This window comes from Palaemon carinicauda, chromosome 16, assembly GCF_036898095.1.
Source record: "Palaemon carinicauda isolate YSFRI2023 chromosome 16, ASM3689809v2, whole genome shotgun sequence".
Classification (NCBI taxonomy): Eukaryota; Metazoa; Arthropoda; class Malacostraca; order Decapoda; family Palaemonidae; genus Palaemon; species Palaemon carinicauda.
Window position 1 is genome coordinate 15,861,447 of NC_090740.1, and position 17,034 is coordinate 15,878,480.

The following is a 17,034-nucleotide window of genomic DNA, read 5'->3' on the forward strand; positions in this document are numbered from 1 at the left end:
TGGAAGGCTTCTTAGCCGACCGTACAACCCATAAAAAGTATTCAAGAGAAAGGTTAAAAGGTTATGGGATTATGGGAATGTAGTGGCTGAGCCCCCGCCTACTACTGCATTCGTTGCTACGAATGGTCCCAGGGTGTAGCAGTACTCGTAAAGAGACTGGACATCTTTGAGATAGAATGATGCGAACACTGACTTGCTTCTCCAATAGGTTGCATCCATAACACTCTGCAGAGAACGGTTCTGTTTGAAGGCCACTGAAGTAGCCACAGCTCTCACTTCATGTGTCCTTACCTTCAGCAAAGCAAGGTCTTCTTCCTTCAGATGAGAATGTGCTTCCCTAATCAGAAGCCTGAATAGTAAGAAACTGAGTTCTTAGACCTTGGAAAAGAAGGCTTCTTGATAGCACACCATAAGGCTTCTGATTGTCCTCGTAAAGGTTAAGACCTTTTTAGATAGTACCTAAGAGCTCTAACTGGGCAAAGTACTCTCTCCAGTTCATTCCCCACCAAGTTGGACAGGCTTGGGATCTCGAACGACTTAGGCCAAGGACGTGAAGGAAGCTCGTTTAGCAAAAACCGAGCTGCAAGGAACATGTAGCCGTTTCAGATGTGAAAACTATGATCCTGCTGAAGGCGTGGATCTCACTTACTCTTTTAGCTGTTGTCAAGCACACGAGGAAAAGAGTTTTTAATGTGAGGTCCTAAAAAGAGGCTGATTGGAGAGGTTCAAATCTTGATGACATAAGGAACCTTAGGACCACGTCTAGATTCCAGCCTGGAGTGGACAACCGACGTTCCTTTGAGGTCTCAAAAGACCTAGGGAGGTCCTGTAGATCTTTGTTGGTGGAAAGATCCAAGCCTCTGTGGCGGAAAACCGCTGCCAACATACTTCTGTAACCCTTGATCGTAGGAGCTGAAAGGGATCTTACGTTCCTTAGATGTAACAGGAAGTCAGCAATCTGGGTTACAGTGGTACTGGTTGAGGAAACTGCATTGGCCTTGTACCAGCTTCGGAAGACTTCCCCTTGAGACTGATAGACTCTGAGAGTGGATGTTCTCCTTGCTCTGGCAATCGCTCTGGCTGCCTCCTTCGAAAAGCCCCTAGCTCTTGAGAGTCTTTCGAAAGTCTGAAGGCAGTCAGACGAAGAGCGTGGAGGTTTGGGTGTACCTTCTTTACGTGAGGTTGACGTAGAAGGTTCACTCCTAGAGGAAGAGTCCTGGGAATGTCGACCAGCCATTGCAGTACCTCTATGAACCATTCTCTCGCGGGCCAGAGCGGAGCCAACCAACGTCAGCCGTGTCCCTTTGCGAGAGGAGAACTTCTGAAGTACCCTGTTGACAATCTTGAACGGCGGGAATGCATACAGGTCGAGATGGGACCAATCCAGCAGAAAAGCATCCACGTGAACTGCTGCTGGGTCTGGAATCGGAGAACAATACAACGGGAGTCTCTAGGTTATCGAGGTAGCGAACAGATCTATGGTTGGCTGACCCCACAGGGCCCAAAGTCTGCTGCAAACATTCTTGTGAAGGGTCCACTCTGTGGGGATGACCTGACCCTTCCGGCTGAGGCGATCTGCCATGACATTCATATCGCCCTGAATGAACCTCGTTACCAGCGTGAGCTTTCGATCTTTTGACCAGATGAGGAGGTCCCTTGCGATCTAGAACAACTTCCACGAATGAGTCCCTCCCTGCTTGGAGATGTAAGCCAAGGCTGTGGTGTTGTCAGAGTCCACCTCCACCACCTTGTTAAGCTGGAGGGACTTGAAGTTTATCAAGGCCAGATGAACCGCCAACAACTCCTTGCAATTGATGTGAAGTGTCCTTTGCTCCTGATTCCATGTTCCCGAGCATTCCTGTCCGTCCAAAGTCGCACCCCAGCCCGTGTCTGATGCGTCCGAGAGGAGACGGCGGTCGGGTTTCTGAACAGCCAAAGGTAGACTTCCTTGAGAAGAAAGCTGTTCTTACACCACGCGAGAGTAGACCTCCTCTCTTCGGAAACAGGAACTGAGACCGTCTCTAGCGTCATGTCCTTTATCCAGTGAGCAGCTAGATGATACTGAAGGGGGCGGAGGTGGAGTCTCCCTAACACGATGAACAGGGCCAGCGATGAAAGTGTCCCTGTTAGACTCATCCACTACCTGACTGAGCATCGGTTCCTTCTCAGCATGCTCTGGATGCATTCTAGGGCTTGGAAGATCCTTGGGGCCGACGGAAAAGCCCGAAAAGCTCGACTCTGAAGATCCATACCCAGGTAGACAATGGTCTGGGATGGGACGAGCTGGGACTCCTCAAAATTGACCAGGAGGCCCAGTTCCTTGGTCAGATCCATAGTCCATCTGAGAATCTCCAGACAGCGACGACTTGTGGGAGCTCTTAAAAGCCAGTCGTCTGACGGAGCCGGACACAAGATCATGGTACTGCTGCACAGTCTGTGAACTGTCAACCATGGGGAAGCGAGGAAGTACAGTGACAACCCGAAGCTGTCTAGACTGTCTGGGTCGTACAGACAACTCCTTATCGGGTTGCTGAGGTTGCCGCACTGCGTCACAACAAGTCACTTCTGCTGGTTGTTGAACGTCTTCCCAGTGACACACTGACTCCGTAAACAAAAAATCCTCTAACAAGGACTAAGCTTGGACTGCATGTCTTGCAACACAGCTCAAGGTCTATGGGAGCAGGTGTGGTAACAGACGGGGTTAGCGACTGAAGTGGAACCATTACCTTCCCTGGAAGCATGTTATGCTTAAATAAAAGTCCATAGGAGGCTACGCAGCTAAAGGCTCCTCTCCAAATGACAGAGTCCTCAAGGGAATATCAGAAGGAGGGAGAATAGCACTTTCTCATCTACAGGGACCATATCCGAGAAAAGCTAAGTTCTCTCAGTGAGGGTTTCACTGGTGCAAAAGCAGCAGACTAGAAGGCAACGTTATGAAACTGCTTGACAGTCTAGTGAGTTGGCAACAACCAAAGATGTGTGACTGAGAAGCATGCGGTAAGGTATGCAGAGCATGCTGTATGCAGAGCATGCTGTATGTAGAGCATGCTGTAAGGTAAGCAGAGCATGTTGCATGGCGTGTGGCTTATGCTGCATGGGATGAGGCTCATGCTGCATGGGATGAGGCTCATGCTGCTTAAAAGAAATCTGAACCTGACACTAATCTAGCTGTCCGAGGATTTACCTGGTGAGACATCAGTCTCTTTACCAGAGAGTTTTACCAGATTTCCCCGGGCCACCACGTGACACAATTGGTAGTAATTCATTCAAATTACCTCTAATGAGTCAATATGGATAAATATCAACACAACATCGTGTTCAAATAGAAATAAATTTCTACCTCATACTTGGGATCGAACACTAGCCCCTTCTAATGAAAGGCCAGGTCGAAACCAACCATGCCACGAGAGCCCATAGGATGTCGCATAGCATGAGGCTCCTGCCTCATGGGTTGAGGAGGATGCCGCATAGCATGAGGCTCCTGCCTCATGGTTTGATCCTGTGAGGTTCCTGCCTCAAGAGTTGTGTCTGCCTCAAGGGTTGAGGGGGTAGCTGCGCAGAGAGAGGCTCATGCTGCATAGACTGCGGTTCAAGTTGAATGGGAAGAGGCTCAAGCTGAGGAGAAAGTGGCAGATGCATGCGTTGAGGTGGCTGACTCATAGCATGAGGTTCCTGCCTCAAGAGTTGCGCTTGCCTCAAGGGTTGAGGTGGCTGCGCAGAGAGAGGCTCTTGACTCACGAGTTGAGGTTCTTGAGGTGCTTGCCTCGAGAGTTGAGGTTCTCGCCTCGAGGAAAGTGGAGGTGGTTGTTGCGAGAGTTGAGGTGGCTGCCTCAAGGATGGTAGAGGTTGTCGTACCTCAAGAGGTTGCTGCCTCGAGGGTAGTTGTAATGCAAGATACTCCTGCCTCAAGGGTAGAGGAGGTTGTAAGGCATAAGGCTCCTGCCCCCATTGTTGAGGAGGTTGCTGCGTGGTAAGAGGCTCCTGCCTCAAGGAAAGTGGAGGTTGCTGCACAGCGCTGGTATCTGGCAACTCCCAACGCGGCAGCTCACGCATGGAGGTAGCTTGAGGAACCTCAACCTCATACGTCTGGCAGATTGTACTGCGCAGAGGAGGAGGAGCGTTCGCAGGAGGAGGTGTATTAACCTTCTCTGCCTGAAACTCCTGCATCAACACCGCAAGCTGAGACTGCATTGTCTGCAGCATAGACCACTAGAGTTTAAGAAAGACAACAACAAACGGAGCTACTGTCCGTTGAGACTGAGGGTCTAAAACAGCTGGTGCGGCAACAGACGGAGCTACTGCCTGTTGCGATACCACCTTGCCTCTCTGGGAGGTGTGCAGTTGTCGTACTGCAGCAAGTCCGAACTGACCCAGGGCTAATGGCTACACCTAGGAGTTGGACTTGTGCGGAAGGGACCGACTTGCACTTAAAAGCTGCAAGATTTGGTCCATGGTTTCTGCGAGAAACCTCTTCCGCAGACGAGGAATAAAAGGGCTCTCTCGTCTTTGTGTGGGTGGGGTAATCACGTCGGCAACGTGTGTAGATACACCCGAAACCACGGAGGGAAAACGTCTGTTCGTCGATCAAGGCCTGCTGAACCCATAAGTCCTTCGACATTACTTCTCCCCTGGGCTTGGGAGCTTGTAAGAGGTCCCAGACTAGGCGAACAACTGGCACGAACAGACGAACCCTCGAACGCAACACTGTAACACTTTGCGCTTATCACTTATCACTTTTGATTTTCTGTTTGCACTTATTTCACTGAACTCGAAACTTTAAGTGGTTTGTACCTGAAACACGCAATTCTATCCTTCCTTAAAAGTTAGTAATTGCGAAAACAGAATTACAATGTAACAGAAAAATCTAATGAAAGATAAATAATTCAGTGGCTGGAAAGAGACTAAACACTAGATCAAATAAACTACGTTTAAAATCTCTCACCGCATAAAGCTTGAGAACAAGAATAAAACTCTAGAAACGTTTACCTTCTTCCCCTAAAGAGACTAGGGAGAAGAGCAAAAACGATAACAACGTTACTCGCTTGAACGAAACGTTTATCCTCCTCTCTCTCCCTCCGTCTCTATCTCTCTCTCTCTCTCTCTCTTGACTTAGAACCTGAGAGAAGAGCCCAATCATATATATCGTTAAAACATATTATTGTTAAAGGAAAAAAACTGAAAGATTTCCCAAATAAAAAGTTCCTTTATTAGAATTAAAACCATTAAGCTAAGAAAGAATGAACAAAACGCTAGAAACGGTTTACTCTTACTGCAACGTGACACCGTGAAAATTCTCTCTCTATCGTAACGATAGAGCGCAAGTTGAACGTTCTGAACGTCAACAACTGCAGAGACAAAACAAAACGTTAGTTCAACTTTGAAAACAGTACGAGACTATCAAAGAAATTCTTTCAAAAACATTAAAATAGCATAATATGTTAACAGGTAAAACCGAAATGACGGGCTCAATGTTAATTAACTTCGGTACCAAGAAAAGACCGCCTACTATTAGGAAAGGTCGAATATAAACAAATATAAAAATTGATTTTAATAAGTTTATAATAAAAGGAAGTTAATCGAAGAGGCCTATAAAAGGCGGAGAGATATAAAATAAATCTATAACTTTTGTTAAGCAAAATTAAGAAAGAGAGTCTATACTCTCTTAGACACCAACACTTCCGTCTAAGGGAAGGGTCGGCCATTTAAAAGTGAAAGAGAGTTCATACTCTCTTCGTCACCATAATTAATCAAATTAATTCCAAAAGCTAGCTAAGCTAATGATAAAACTTCCTGAATAGCGAAAGCTAAACTCTAGAGCAAATACATCACCAAATCGTGAGCAAAAACTCCAGAATCAACAGCGTATCCATGTAAGTCTAGCCGGAGGCACGACAGAGGAAAAATTGAGGTGGTGTCAACAAGAAGTACTGCAGTACCTGGCCACAGGTGGCGCTGGTGAGTACACCCCCCTCTTGTATAGCGATCGCTGGCGTATCCCTTCCGTAGAATTCTGTCGGGCAACGGAGTTGACAGCTACATGATTATCGGGTAAGATTAATATTGAAAAAATCATAATACTGCTGTGTAGAGATACACATTAGTTATTATACAGTAATGCAATGCTTATGAACTGAAAATAGTTGTATTCTTGAACAAGCAAGAAGTACTATATAAAATATTCAATTAATAGGTCATATAAAAATCTACCATTATAATAGATGGGGAAAGATATATACTGAGAGGTGTCAAAGACTTTGGGAAACAACTGAATAAAATAAAACTTTAAGTTATAAAAATACAAACCTCGAGGACAAGTGACAGACAAGCAGGGAAGAAGGTCATGAAGACAATGTAATTTACAACGATAGACACGCAAGCAAATGCACACATTTGCTCTAAACGACTCACACCTGTAAATTAAAAATAACTATTACCATACCAACACAGTAAAAATATTGGTGAATGCAAATTAAGAAAGAGTCAAATTTCAAAATAAAATACTGTAAACCACAAATGAAAAATAAAAATCTCATCCTATACTTATTTTGAGTATATTGGATCTTTATAAAGGGATAAAAATATCTCATCCTATGAAGATCTATGAACGAATTATACAGGGAAGAATAAGAAATTGAAGGCCAGTAAGTGAGGAACAATTTGGATATATGCCAGGAAAGGATACAGTAGATGTAAATTTTTGCAATGAAGCAAACAATGGACAATTCTGCAGAAAGACAGAGGGGACTACATCTGGTTTTTATTGATTTGAAGGCATATGATGGTGTACCTAAGCAAGAAGCATGGAGATGTATGAGAGAAGGGTGTTTCAGAAAAGTATGTAAAAATATGTATTCAGAGGTTACCACCCTAGTAAAGAGCACTGTGGGAACAACAGGGGAATTTAGAGTGAGCATTGGTTTATATCAAGGTTCTACTCTCAGTCCTTACATCTTTGATCTTATGATGGATGTTATTACAGCAGGTGTCAGACAGGAAGTCACCTGGAGTATGATGTTTGCTCATGTTGTTTTGGTAGACCTGATTAGAGAAGGGGTGGAAAGTAAGAGATGTGGAGATAAGCTCTTGAAGATCAAGGTTTAAAGATAAGTAGGGCTAAGACAATATCTGTGGATGGGAGAAAGAATACAGGGTGCTGTTAAAATGGGCTTGGATAATGTCAAGTTGGTTAAAACCCTTGGTCCTGTGTGATGGATAATGGAGGCATAGCCTCAAAAATTAACTAGAGGATACAGTGTGTTTGGGTGAACTGGAGACCATCATCAGGAAAACTATGTGAAAAGAGGGTTAGTGCAAAGGTAAAATGACGGTTATATGAAAGTGTAGTTAGACCAGCTTTGGTGTATTAAGCTGAAACTTGGCCAATAAAGAAGACTAAAAAAAGGAAGTTAGGAGTGGCAGAAAGGAGGATGTTACAATAGATGTGTGGAGTCACGAGAAGGGGCATAATCAGAAATTAATATATTGGAGTGACAGTCAAAATAGGAGATTGATTGATTTGAGGTTTTCTGACATCCTGACATCTAAGGTCATTGACGCCAATCAAAGTAGGAAAAGTGTTAAAAATAATTCAGCGAACAAGACTACTGTACAGTGGTTTGGGCATGTCATGCAAAGAGGATTGTGTGTGCCAAAGGGTCATGGACATGGAGGTGGATGGGGGAAGGAAGAGGGAAAGCCAAAGTTCAGATGGAAAGATAAAGTAACAAATGACAAGCGGAATAAAGGATTCCCAGGATAGAAGAGAATGGAAATGGGTTATATGAAACTGTAACCCCAAACAGAGATGGGTAAAGGCTGTAGACAGAAGAAATTTGGATCTACAATTAAATATGTATATGTAAATAGCTAAAACTATAAATTGTCAACCAAAACCAGTAATTTTTAATCGCTTTGCAATACCAATATATGAAGGCTATTAGCACCAAAGATGCACTTACAGTTTACTATAAACTAACATCATCAAGTTTCCAACCACAAAATAAGTAATTATAAATGAGTACACTATAATGCAATATTCTCCATTAGGTCTATGATAGTACAGGACTTGTGACTGTGCAATTTGCTTACCTGAGAGTGTGCCAGCCCCTATGACTAGAGCTTCGACAATGGTGTCGAGAGTAAGGGAAGGACCCAAACGAGCCATACCACAAGCAATATTGGTATGAACTTCCGTCTGGCTTGACGATGTCAAAGCAAACTGTGCCAGCAAGCTTGCTTTACTTAGGTCAACCAGTAATAGGAAGAAGAACAGAGCATCCCTGAAAGAACCAAAAACAAGTATTTTAAAACAAAACAGGGGTACAAAGAACAGACATATACAACATAATTAAAAACCTTACAATATTTTTGGTATGATAAAAAGGAATTCTAATATTGTAATAAAATTTGCTATTTCTACACTCTACTGATGTTCATTTTGCTTCTTTTCTAGAAGCTTTGTTTACAGTAAATGTTATTTATCTGTAAACATTTCTAAAATTTTAAAAATTCCCATTTTCTTTCTCTTTAATAGACAAAGGCCTCTAGTAAAGAAGCCTAGTGCTGATGTGCCACAGTATCTTTATCCTTTTGGTTTTAAAGTTAAAATTATTCATTATCCTCTTAATACCACAAGCCAATGAGGAGCAGGTTGGACATGTATATGAACATCAGGGGAATATAGAAATAAATTATACTATAAAAATTCCATTTATTTCTGTGAACCTCTCCTGATGTTTACATAGATAACGCCCACACTCCAATGAAAGTTGTAAATCAGCGAAGGAACGATATACTGTAGGTCATTTTCAAGTTTAAGTAGTATATAAATTCTACACACCTAGTCTAGTTTACTTGTAACAAACTCTCTAAAAATATAGGGTCGGTGATTGAGAGATCCCCAGACTCTCCTAAGAAAGTAGTTCGAGGTAAGTATTCGGTGTTGGAACAAATATAGTTTAAAATATAAGATTCCCGACTGTACAAAAGCTATTTAAAATATCTGACTGTAGACTGTTTCAAAATCATATATACTTGTTGTTTATTGAATTACAGATAAGATACTTAAAAATTAACTGAACTCTCAATTAATTAAACCATGTCCCCTGCAGCCAATATAGGGCCTAGAGCCCAGTAATCTTGTTAAGTAAACCAGGATCCTATAGGATAATGTTTAGCGAAAACCAAATTGGTACACCATTGACCTACTACTAATACTATTTCCAGAAAAAGATTTCTGCAAAAATTAAGGGATTTAGTTGAGCTACTAATATCATGGACCTTAACTTTCAAGGCTCTTATTATATTTGAATCCAATTCCTTGTGAGCATTTGTGACCCAACTTTTAACTAGAAATGACATTGCCCTTTTTGGTCAGAGGGCAATTTAGGACCCTAATCCCCAAAAAACATTAAGGACACCACCTCTAATGCCTCTAATTTTGTCCATATAAAGCTAAATGCTTCTTGCAAGACACAGAAATTTTTTTTGACAATATGCTTTTATCCATTTTCAAAGAAGGGATATGAAAAAAATTGGAGCCAAGCTTAGCCTTAAAATAATTTTTTTGCTCTGAAGGAAGTCAAAAGGGACAAAATCATCACACATTGCCCAAAAGCCCACCTTGACAGACCAGGCTTGTAGTTCACTTGTGTGTTTGGCTAACGCTAATGCCAACAGAAGTGTTTTAGCGGTAAGATCTTTAAGCAAAGGTTCTTCCAAAGGTTCAAAATTTATACCTTTTAAATACAGTAAAGTCACACCAAAATTCCAGAAACATGACCATACTACTGGAGGCCTTTCAATACTGAAAGACCTAAATACATTCTCTTTCATAGTTGAAATGGACAAATCTAATTCTAGATGCTTGAGCACAGAATTATGCAGATACAGATGCTACTACTCTTTTTGCATCAATTCCAACTCCTGAATGTAGATCGGGGGTTGTTGAGTCCCTTAACAGAGATATAGCTAAAATTAGAGCATGGTGCAAATTATGGGGCATGAAGTCAAATCCTAAAAAGAATCAAAATATGATTGTAAGTATAATAGGTCGAGGACAGCGGCTCTTCAACATCCGGATCTCACCATCGATGTTTATTTAACTTTGTATGACTCTTAAAATTTTACTTTTTAATTTACTTTTGAGAAACACGCTGTTTGTCTCTTCTTCAAGTGCACAAAAGTTTGGCTTATTAAGAAAGTCTTTTAGGATTGTCAGTGATCAATCTACTTCCAAGGAAGTGTTTTAATTCTTTAATTCTAACTTGTTTTGAATTTTTTCTGCTGTCTGGTCTTCAGTTGCTACATCTCATCTTAATTTGAGTGACACAAACTTACGGTATTTCAAATTTCCTATTTCTGATCTAGATATTAATCTCTGGCACCTTTATTCAATTAGTTCATTATACATGTTGCATAAGATTTTTCATAATTCTGACCATCCTTTGCATTCAGATCTTCTTGAGCAGTACCATTCTATTCATAATACTAGGTATGCAATGAATTCTAACAGTCATACCTTCTCCATTATGAGGATAAATACTACACAGTATTCTAGAAGTTTTATTCCAATTGTAACTAAGTTGTAGAATCTTCCTAATCAGGTACAGTAGTTGAATTGGTGGAACCTCAAACTCGAAGCAAATGTTTTCATGCTGAACAGGCAGACATAAGTCTCTTTTTATAGCTTATACAGTATAAGAAAGCTCTATTTCAATGTTGTTACTGTTCTTCAAATATTTTATTTTAACTGTTCATTTCTTCTCTTGCAGTTTGTCTATTTCCTTATTTCCTTTCCTCACTGGGCTATTTTTTCCCTGTTGGAGCCCTTTCCAATTAGGGTTGTAGCTTAGCCAGTAATAATAATGATAATAATCTCTTATTGACTGAAATTGAAAGTTTCTTTTCATAAAAAAAAGAAAATGAGGAAATTTTACATGATCCTCACTAATTCTAGTCATAGACACATTTATAGCTTTACAATAATAAAAATAAACATTCCAATGTCTTTGAAAACATAATTGGTAGACTTTCTTTAATAACTGTCTTTGAGGATGTTGTGGATTGTCTCAATGAAGTTAGATGCAGCACGGGTAGGTTTGGATGAATTGCCTTTGCAGTCGGTTTTCTGAGCAGATTGGCTTTATACAGTAATCATCTTGGAAACTCCAACAATAGAGGCCACACATCTGTGAACCCTTCCCTTGTGTCCAGAAAGGGGGCTATTAGCATCATCCTGCTGTTTACAGAGATCCTGAACTTGTTTATCACCTGCTGAATCATGGCAAACTGTGGAAATTTGTAGAGATCCTGAATTGACCATTCTTTTTAGAGGGCAACTTCTCTCTACGCTAAAGGATCTGGCAGGGGTGAACAAAAACCTTACATCTTTTTCTCCGGTGATGTTAGAAACATGTCAAATTTGGACGAAGCCACTATTTCCAAATCTCTAAAACATCTTAATGAATGTAGAAACATTTTGCTGAACAGAACCTGACCCTTTCTGCATAGTTGGTCTGCTAAGACATTCGATTATCATGGAATAAACTGAAGGAGAAGGGTTATCCCTCTCAAACTTGTCCAGGATAAAAGCACCTCTACTACCCAAAACAGGGAGGAATACCGTGTAATCCCCTTGGTTTCCGATATAGGGTAATGCCATCATAAAAAAAAAGAGCTCAACCATTTCGAGATGAGGGCCATCATTCTGGTGAATACCGGAGGGGCCATCCTCTGCAAGAAATATAGGCACTTGAATTACTAAACCCTCGACCTTTTGATGAAACAAAGGTATTTCCTTGAATTCAGCTGAACTAGAATGTGAAAATATACATCCATGAGGTCTATTGAAAACATCTAAAACTTTTTTCTTTATCGCCCCAAAAATTGTCCGGATGTTTCCATCGTAAACTTTGTGAGAACTGTTAAGTTGTTGAGGGCCAAAATATCTACAACTGGTCTCCAACAGCTCAAATTTTTAGGGAATATGAATAAACTGTTGTAAAACCTAAGGGAAGGGTTTAAGATCTTTTCTCTAGAAAGTAAACCATTTCTAGCTGTAAAATCCGAGCTTTAGCTGTACTGGTAAGACAGCTTGGATATAGAACTGGCTTTTTAGACAAGGGAAGATAGGAGGTTAGAGGAAGCCAGTAAACTTCTCTGATTATAGCTAGCATCCAATCCCTTTCCTCTCTTCTTTTAATCACAACACATACAAAAGGCTGATAACGCATCAGAAGTTCCATCTGAAAGTTTTATCTAAAAAGGTCAGATACTCAAGAATTTAATTCAAATCCAGAAATTTTTACGCGTAAATGTCAATTCAACCGAGCTTCTAAAATAGAAGCAATACAAACATCAGGGAAGGTTCATAGAAACAAAGATCATAACATATGGTAAAAAATTTCATACTAGAGGCAATATAAAAATTAAAACTCTCTAACCATTACACTAGGAAATAAAATTTTCAAAGTCATACTAGACTGAACAAGAAAACCTACATATCCGCAATCATTACAATCCGAGTCCATCCCCCTGCGGTTGCAGAATCCCAAAGATAATATGCGATATAAACTCTAGGGATTTATTTTCCCTTGTTCACTCAAGAAATGTAAAATAATTGTGACTCATTGTTAACATTTACTTTTTTCTGTCAGTGCACTCCTGAATGAAGTGTTTTATTTGAATCTCTATTTCATGTTCTCATGTTATGATAAATCTTAAAAAACCTTCTTTTCTTTCTTTTAAATACTGTACTATATATGCAAATTTTTTTTGTCAACATGTAAGAAAATTAAAGAAAATTAATCTTTGTTACAGAACTTCATTTTCTTGGTCTGTAGGTTGAGTCAATGGGCACCTTATCAAAGGATTCAGGTTTTTTGTAAAAGAAATATACTGTACTGTACAGTATAAACAGAACTATTTATTATCAAGTTTTATGGAGTAAATTGTCTAGATATTCATTAAATATTATCAATACAGTATATAAAATATACAGAAGTAAATACTAAAAAATGAAATAAGAATACTGTAGTGTAACAAAGAATAAAGGAGGGAATAAGGATAATAAGGAAAAAGAAAGGGAATAGGGATAATAAGGAAAAATAAAGGGAATAAGGATAATAAGGAAAAAGAAAAGGAATAAGGATAATACAGAATAAGACAGGGAATAAGGGAAATAAACAGACTGAAATGAACAGTAATAAAAAGTGTGATTAACAAAAATTAAAAGATAAATAAAAAGGAAATGGCAAAGACGGAATAATGGGAGAAACTGTTTAGCCTTTGGCAATAAATAAAACTAATACAGATAAAATATGTTGGAATTACTGAATAAAATGGAATAACAGTAATAGAGATTAAGAAAGGGAATATGGGTATGAGGAATAAATGAGACTGAAATGAACAGAAAAAATGTTTGAATAATATAAATAAAATAGAAAATAGAAAAGTGGGAAAAATGGGAAAAATCTTTTAATCTTTTCCCTTAGTTGAAACAAAACACAACTTTACAGCAGCCTACTCTACATAGTGATGTAATGGTGCTCAGTTATGTGAATTTTTAGCATATGATTTCTAATATACAGTATCACTAATTCAATATAGTCGAATCAATAATTGGAGAATCAACAGATGAGGATATCTTAATGTATACATTAATGGAATTAACATATATTACAGTACAGTAATACGCTGCAGTACTTACTTCAAATCGGAAACATCACTGTCCAGCAGTTTGATCACAGAGCAGCTAAAAACAAAGCTGGAGAATACAGCAAATAATCCAGCAATCCCTGTAATATATTTAGGAAAATATCAGTTGCAATTAGAAATATTATTAAAACAAATGCATAGTAATAGAAAATAAATTATGTCTGTGAAAAGGTATTACAGAGATAATCTCCATTATTAACTTCCTTCTCGTGAATGCTATGCAAATGGTTATCAGATAGAAAAATATAAAATTTATCCATTATTCAGTATTGCAATTTGTTGTTTTCATCTAAAAAGCAATTATCTAGCTACAGGAAAAGAATAAAATATTTACAAAAACAATATAAAATCTTTAAAAATTAAAATTAATTTTCTTTTTTAGTAGCTTAATTGTGAGTCAACTCAATTTCAGGAAGATGATGAAAAAATCCTTTTCCACATTGCAAAGCAGTTTACCGTTCTAGTACTGTCTGACCTCAATACAAGAGAGTACAGTAGTAGTATTGTTTGGTCTTAATACCTCTGTAAAGTCGTAATTAATGCCAAATAAATCAATATGAAAATAAATACATTTGTACTGTATTACCACAAAATAATTATTTTACAATTGTCAGAGTATATATTTAGTTACAAAGGGATTTCCCAACACCTCTACAATTGTCAGAGTATACATTTAGTTAAGAAGTGATTTCCCAACTCCAAGAAAGTAGAATAAACCATGGTCTTAGGAGCCTTTGAACTTCAGAGAAGGAATTATCTACAGTACTAGTTCAGAATCACTTTGAATGAAATGAAACTGAAATGGATTGCTACCTTGTTGACAAGGTCAGGATATGTAATGTTATGGGAAGGAAAATTTAAACTGAAGTTTCACTTAGCCCATCAATATAGCGTATAAGCATGTACAATGCAATTTCATATTACTATTATTATCATTTGCTAAGCTACAACCCTAGTTGTAAAAGCAGGATGCTATAAACCCGAGGGCTCCAACAGGGAAAATAGCCCAGTGAGGAAAGGAAATAAGGAAAAACTACAAAAGAAGTTTAAGAACAATAACTTGAAATAAATCTTTCACATATAAACTATAAAAACTTGAATATTACAAGAGGATAAAAACTTCAAAATAACAAAAGGAAGAGAAACAAGATTGAATACTGTAGTGTGACCGAGTGTACCCTCAAGCAAGAGATCTCTAACCCAAGACAGTGGAAGACCATGGTACAGAGGCTATGGCACTACCAAAGACTAAAGACAGGGATTCCTCCTATACATATTGTATTAATATTTGGCAACATGCTGAGCATGCTGTGTAAGATTTTTCATAATTCTGACTATCCTTGGCATCCAGATCTTACTGTGCCATCCTGTATGTAGTATTGTACGGTACTAAGGATGCAGTCAATTTTAACAATCATGCCTTCTCCATCATAAGTGAGGATAAAGGAAGGATTACTGTAAAATGTATTTCTAAGAGTTATAGCAATGGACATAGCTGGTTCTTCCATTGCTATAGGAAAGGAACACCCATCGCTATAAATCTAATTATTGTACATTTAACCACTTAAATATGATAAAGCCCAATCAAAAGCTAGAGAGCATTAGTAACAAGACTATGAAAATGGAAGAATATATAATCATGGATGAAATAATCTCTTAACAACACTGACATTGTGCTGATGTGTTGTGAATAAGACAGACACATAGCAACTGGATTTAACTGGTGATAAACTCCTAAAGATGCATTTTAGCCTGGACATACATACAGACAGACTGATAGGAATTCTTCCACTCCAGTGTGTCTGGAGATTGAGCTGATGTAGAACTAAGCTAACAAACATTCATGGGTTTTTGCTGAACCATATACCTTACCTAAAATATACTTAGATCCAATTTTATGGAGTTTTCGAAACTGATGATAAGTGTAAAGAAGCGCTGAGCAACGTATAATAGTCATTACGACCACGTCTAGTCCTTGATATTCCTGAAAAATAAAGAAAATATAAACATGAATTATCAAAATACATGACACAGTTTTACTTAAACCTGCACGGTACATTGTTTACAATCTTATCTAGCACATAATATTCATGGATTTTTACATATATATTTTGAACAATGCTTCATAAACCTATTATACACAAGCTTGTCGATCTTTTTAAACATGTTTATACAGCATAGCTCAAGAGAGAGAGAGAGAGAGAGAGAGAGAGAGAGAGAGAGAGAGAGAGAGAGAGAGAGAGAGAGAGAGATTGACTTATCTCTTAATAGAAAAAGGACCACAAGACGCATGGAAACAGTAACCAAAAGAAACAAATTCTAGAATAATAGTAATAACAACTATAAAACAGAGCAATTAGTACGCGCTCAGGTAAAGTCTGGAGTTATCTATAGACTCCAAAGGATAGCGAAAAATTAAAGAAACAAAAAACACGTTGGCCTTACACCAGCTGATTTCAATAACACCTTACCAAATTTGACGACGATACTAAACTATGCATAAACGCGGAGAAATCAGTAGACGTAGAAGCCTTAAGAAGGAATATTATTAAGTTGGGAGAATGGTCCAGAAAATGGCTTTCAACTGTGAAAAATGCAAAGTTATGCACATAGGTTATAGTAAACCACAAAGGTATTACTCACTACTAGGTAATGAAAAAGAAAGCGTGGACCAGGAGGATCGTGGCTTTATTATCAGCAAAGATTTAATGTTCACCAAATGGAGCATAAAGTTGAAAAAAAAATCACAGAAACTAATAGGTTACATAAAGAGGCTATTTTAATACAGAACCAAGGACATTGTACTGCAGCTGTGCACATTACTACAGTATAAGACCACACGTAGACTACGGAGCCCAAGCATTCAAAGGATATAGATGCACTGGAAGCAGTAAGAGTTAGGCCCACCAAACTATTTTCAAAGCTAATAAAATTTGGATTTAGATGAAGAATGGAACGTTTGAATTTATTCAATCTACTAACTCAATGTCTAAGGGACATTCACAATTCATAAAGGAATAACAAATGTAAACTACAGCAACCTCTTCACGCTTAGCACAAATCAGTTCAGAGGTAACGGATACAAACTGGAATTGAAAAGATACAACACCACTCAATGTGGTATTTTTTTAATATACAAAATAGCAAATACATGGAACAAACTCCCAGCAGATGTAGTGAACAATAACACAGTAAACGAATAAAAAAATAATTTAGACAAGATGATACAAACTCTAAAGGTTTAAAACTAATTTGCTGTGTACAAGAACGAATGGAGTCAGCGCGGGTGGACTAAAATGTCTTTCAGACATCCAAAAT

General features: G+C 38.7%; 2 protein-coding genes across 3 annotated transcripts in view; both read right to left on the reverse strand.

Annotated features, from left to right (window-relative positions):
- LOC137655659 (3-hydroxy-3-methylglutaryl-coenzyme A reductase-like) overlaps positions 1–15,698 on the reverse strand; it is a 66,175-nt gene extending 50,477 nt beyond the window's left edge. For both annotated transcript variants that reach the window (XM_068389600.1, XM_068389599.1), the window contains exons 1-4: positions 15,589–15,698; positions 13,709–13,796; positions 8,089–8,279; positions 6,304–6,410 (exon numbers count right to left, since the gene is read on the reverse strand). In XM_068389600.1, the coding sequence (XP_068245701.1) occupies positions 6,304–6,410; positions 8,089–8,279; positions 13,709–13,796; positions 15,589–15,673 (471 nt within the window). In that variant the 5' untranslated portion in view covers positions 15,674–15,698. The remainder of the gene's footprint in view (positions 1–6,303; positions 6,411–8,088; positions 8,280–13,708; positions 13,797–15,588) is intronic.
- Positions 15,685–17,034, reverse strand: part of LOC137655934 (uncharacterized) — a 164,781-nt gene continuing 163,431 nt past the window's right edge. Inside the window, exon 6 of the mRNA XM_068390152.1 lies at positions 15,685–15,700. Within this exon, the coding sequence (XP_068246253.1) occupies positions 15,685–15,700 (16 nt within the window). The remainder of the gene's footprint in view (positions 15,701–17,034) is intronic.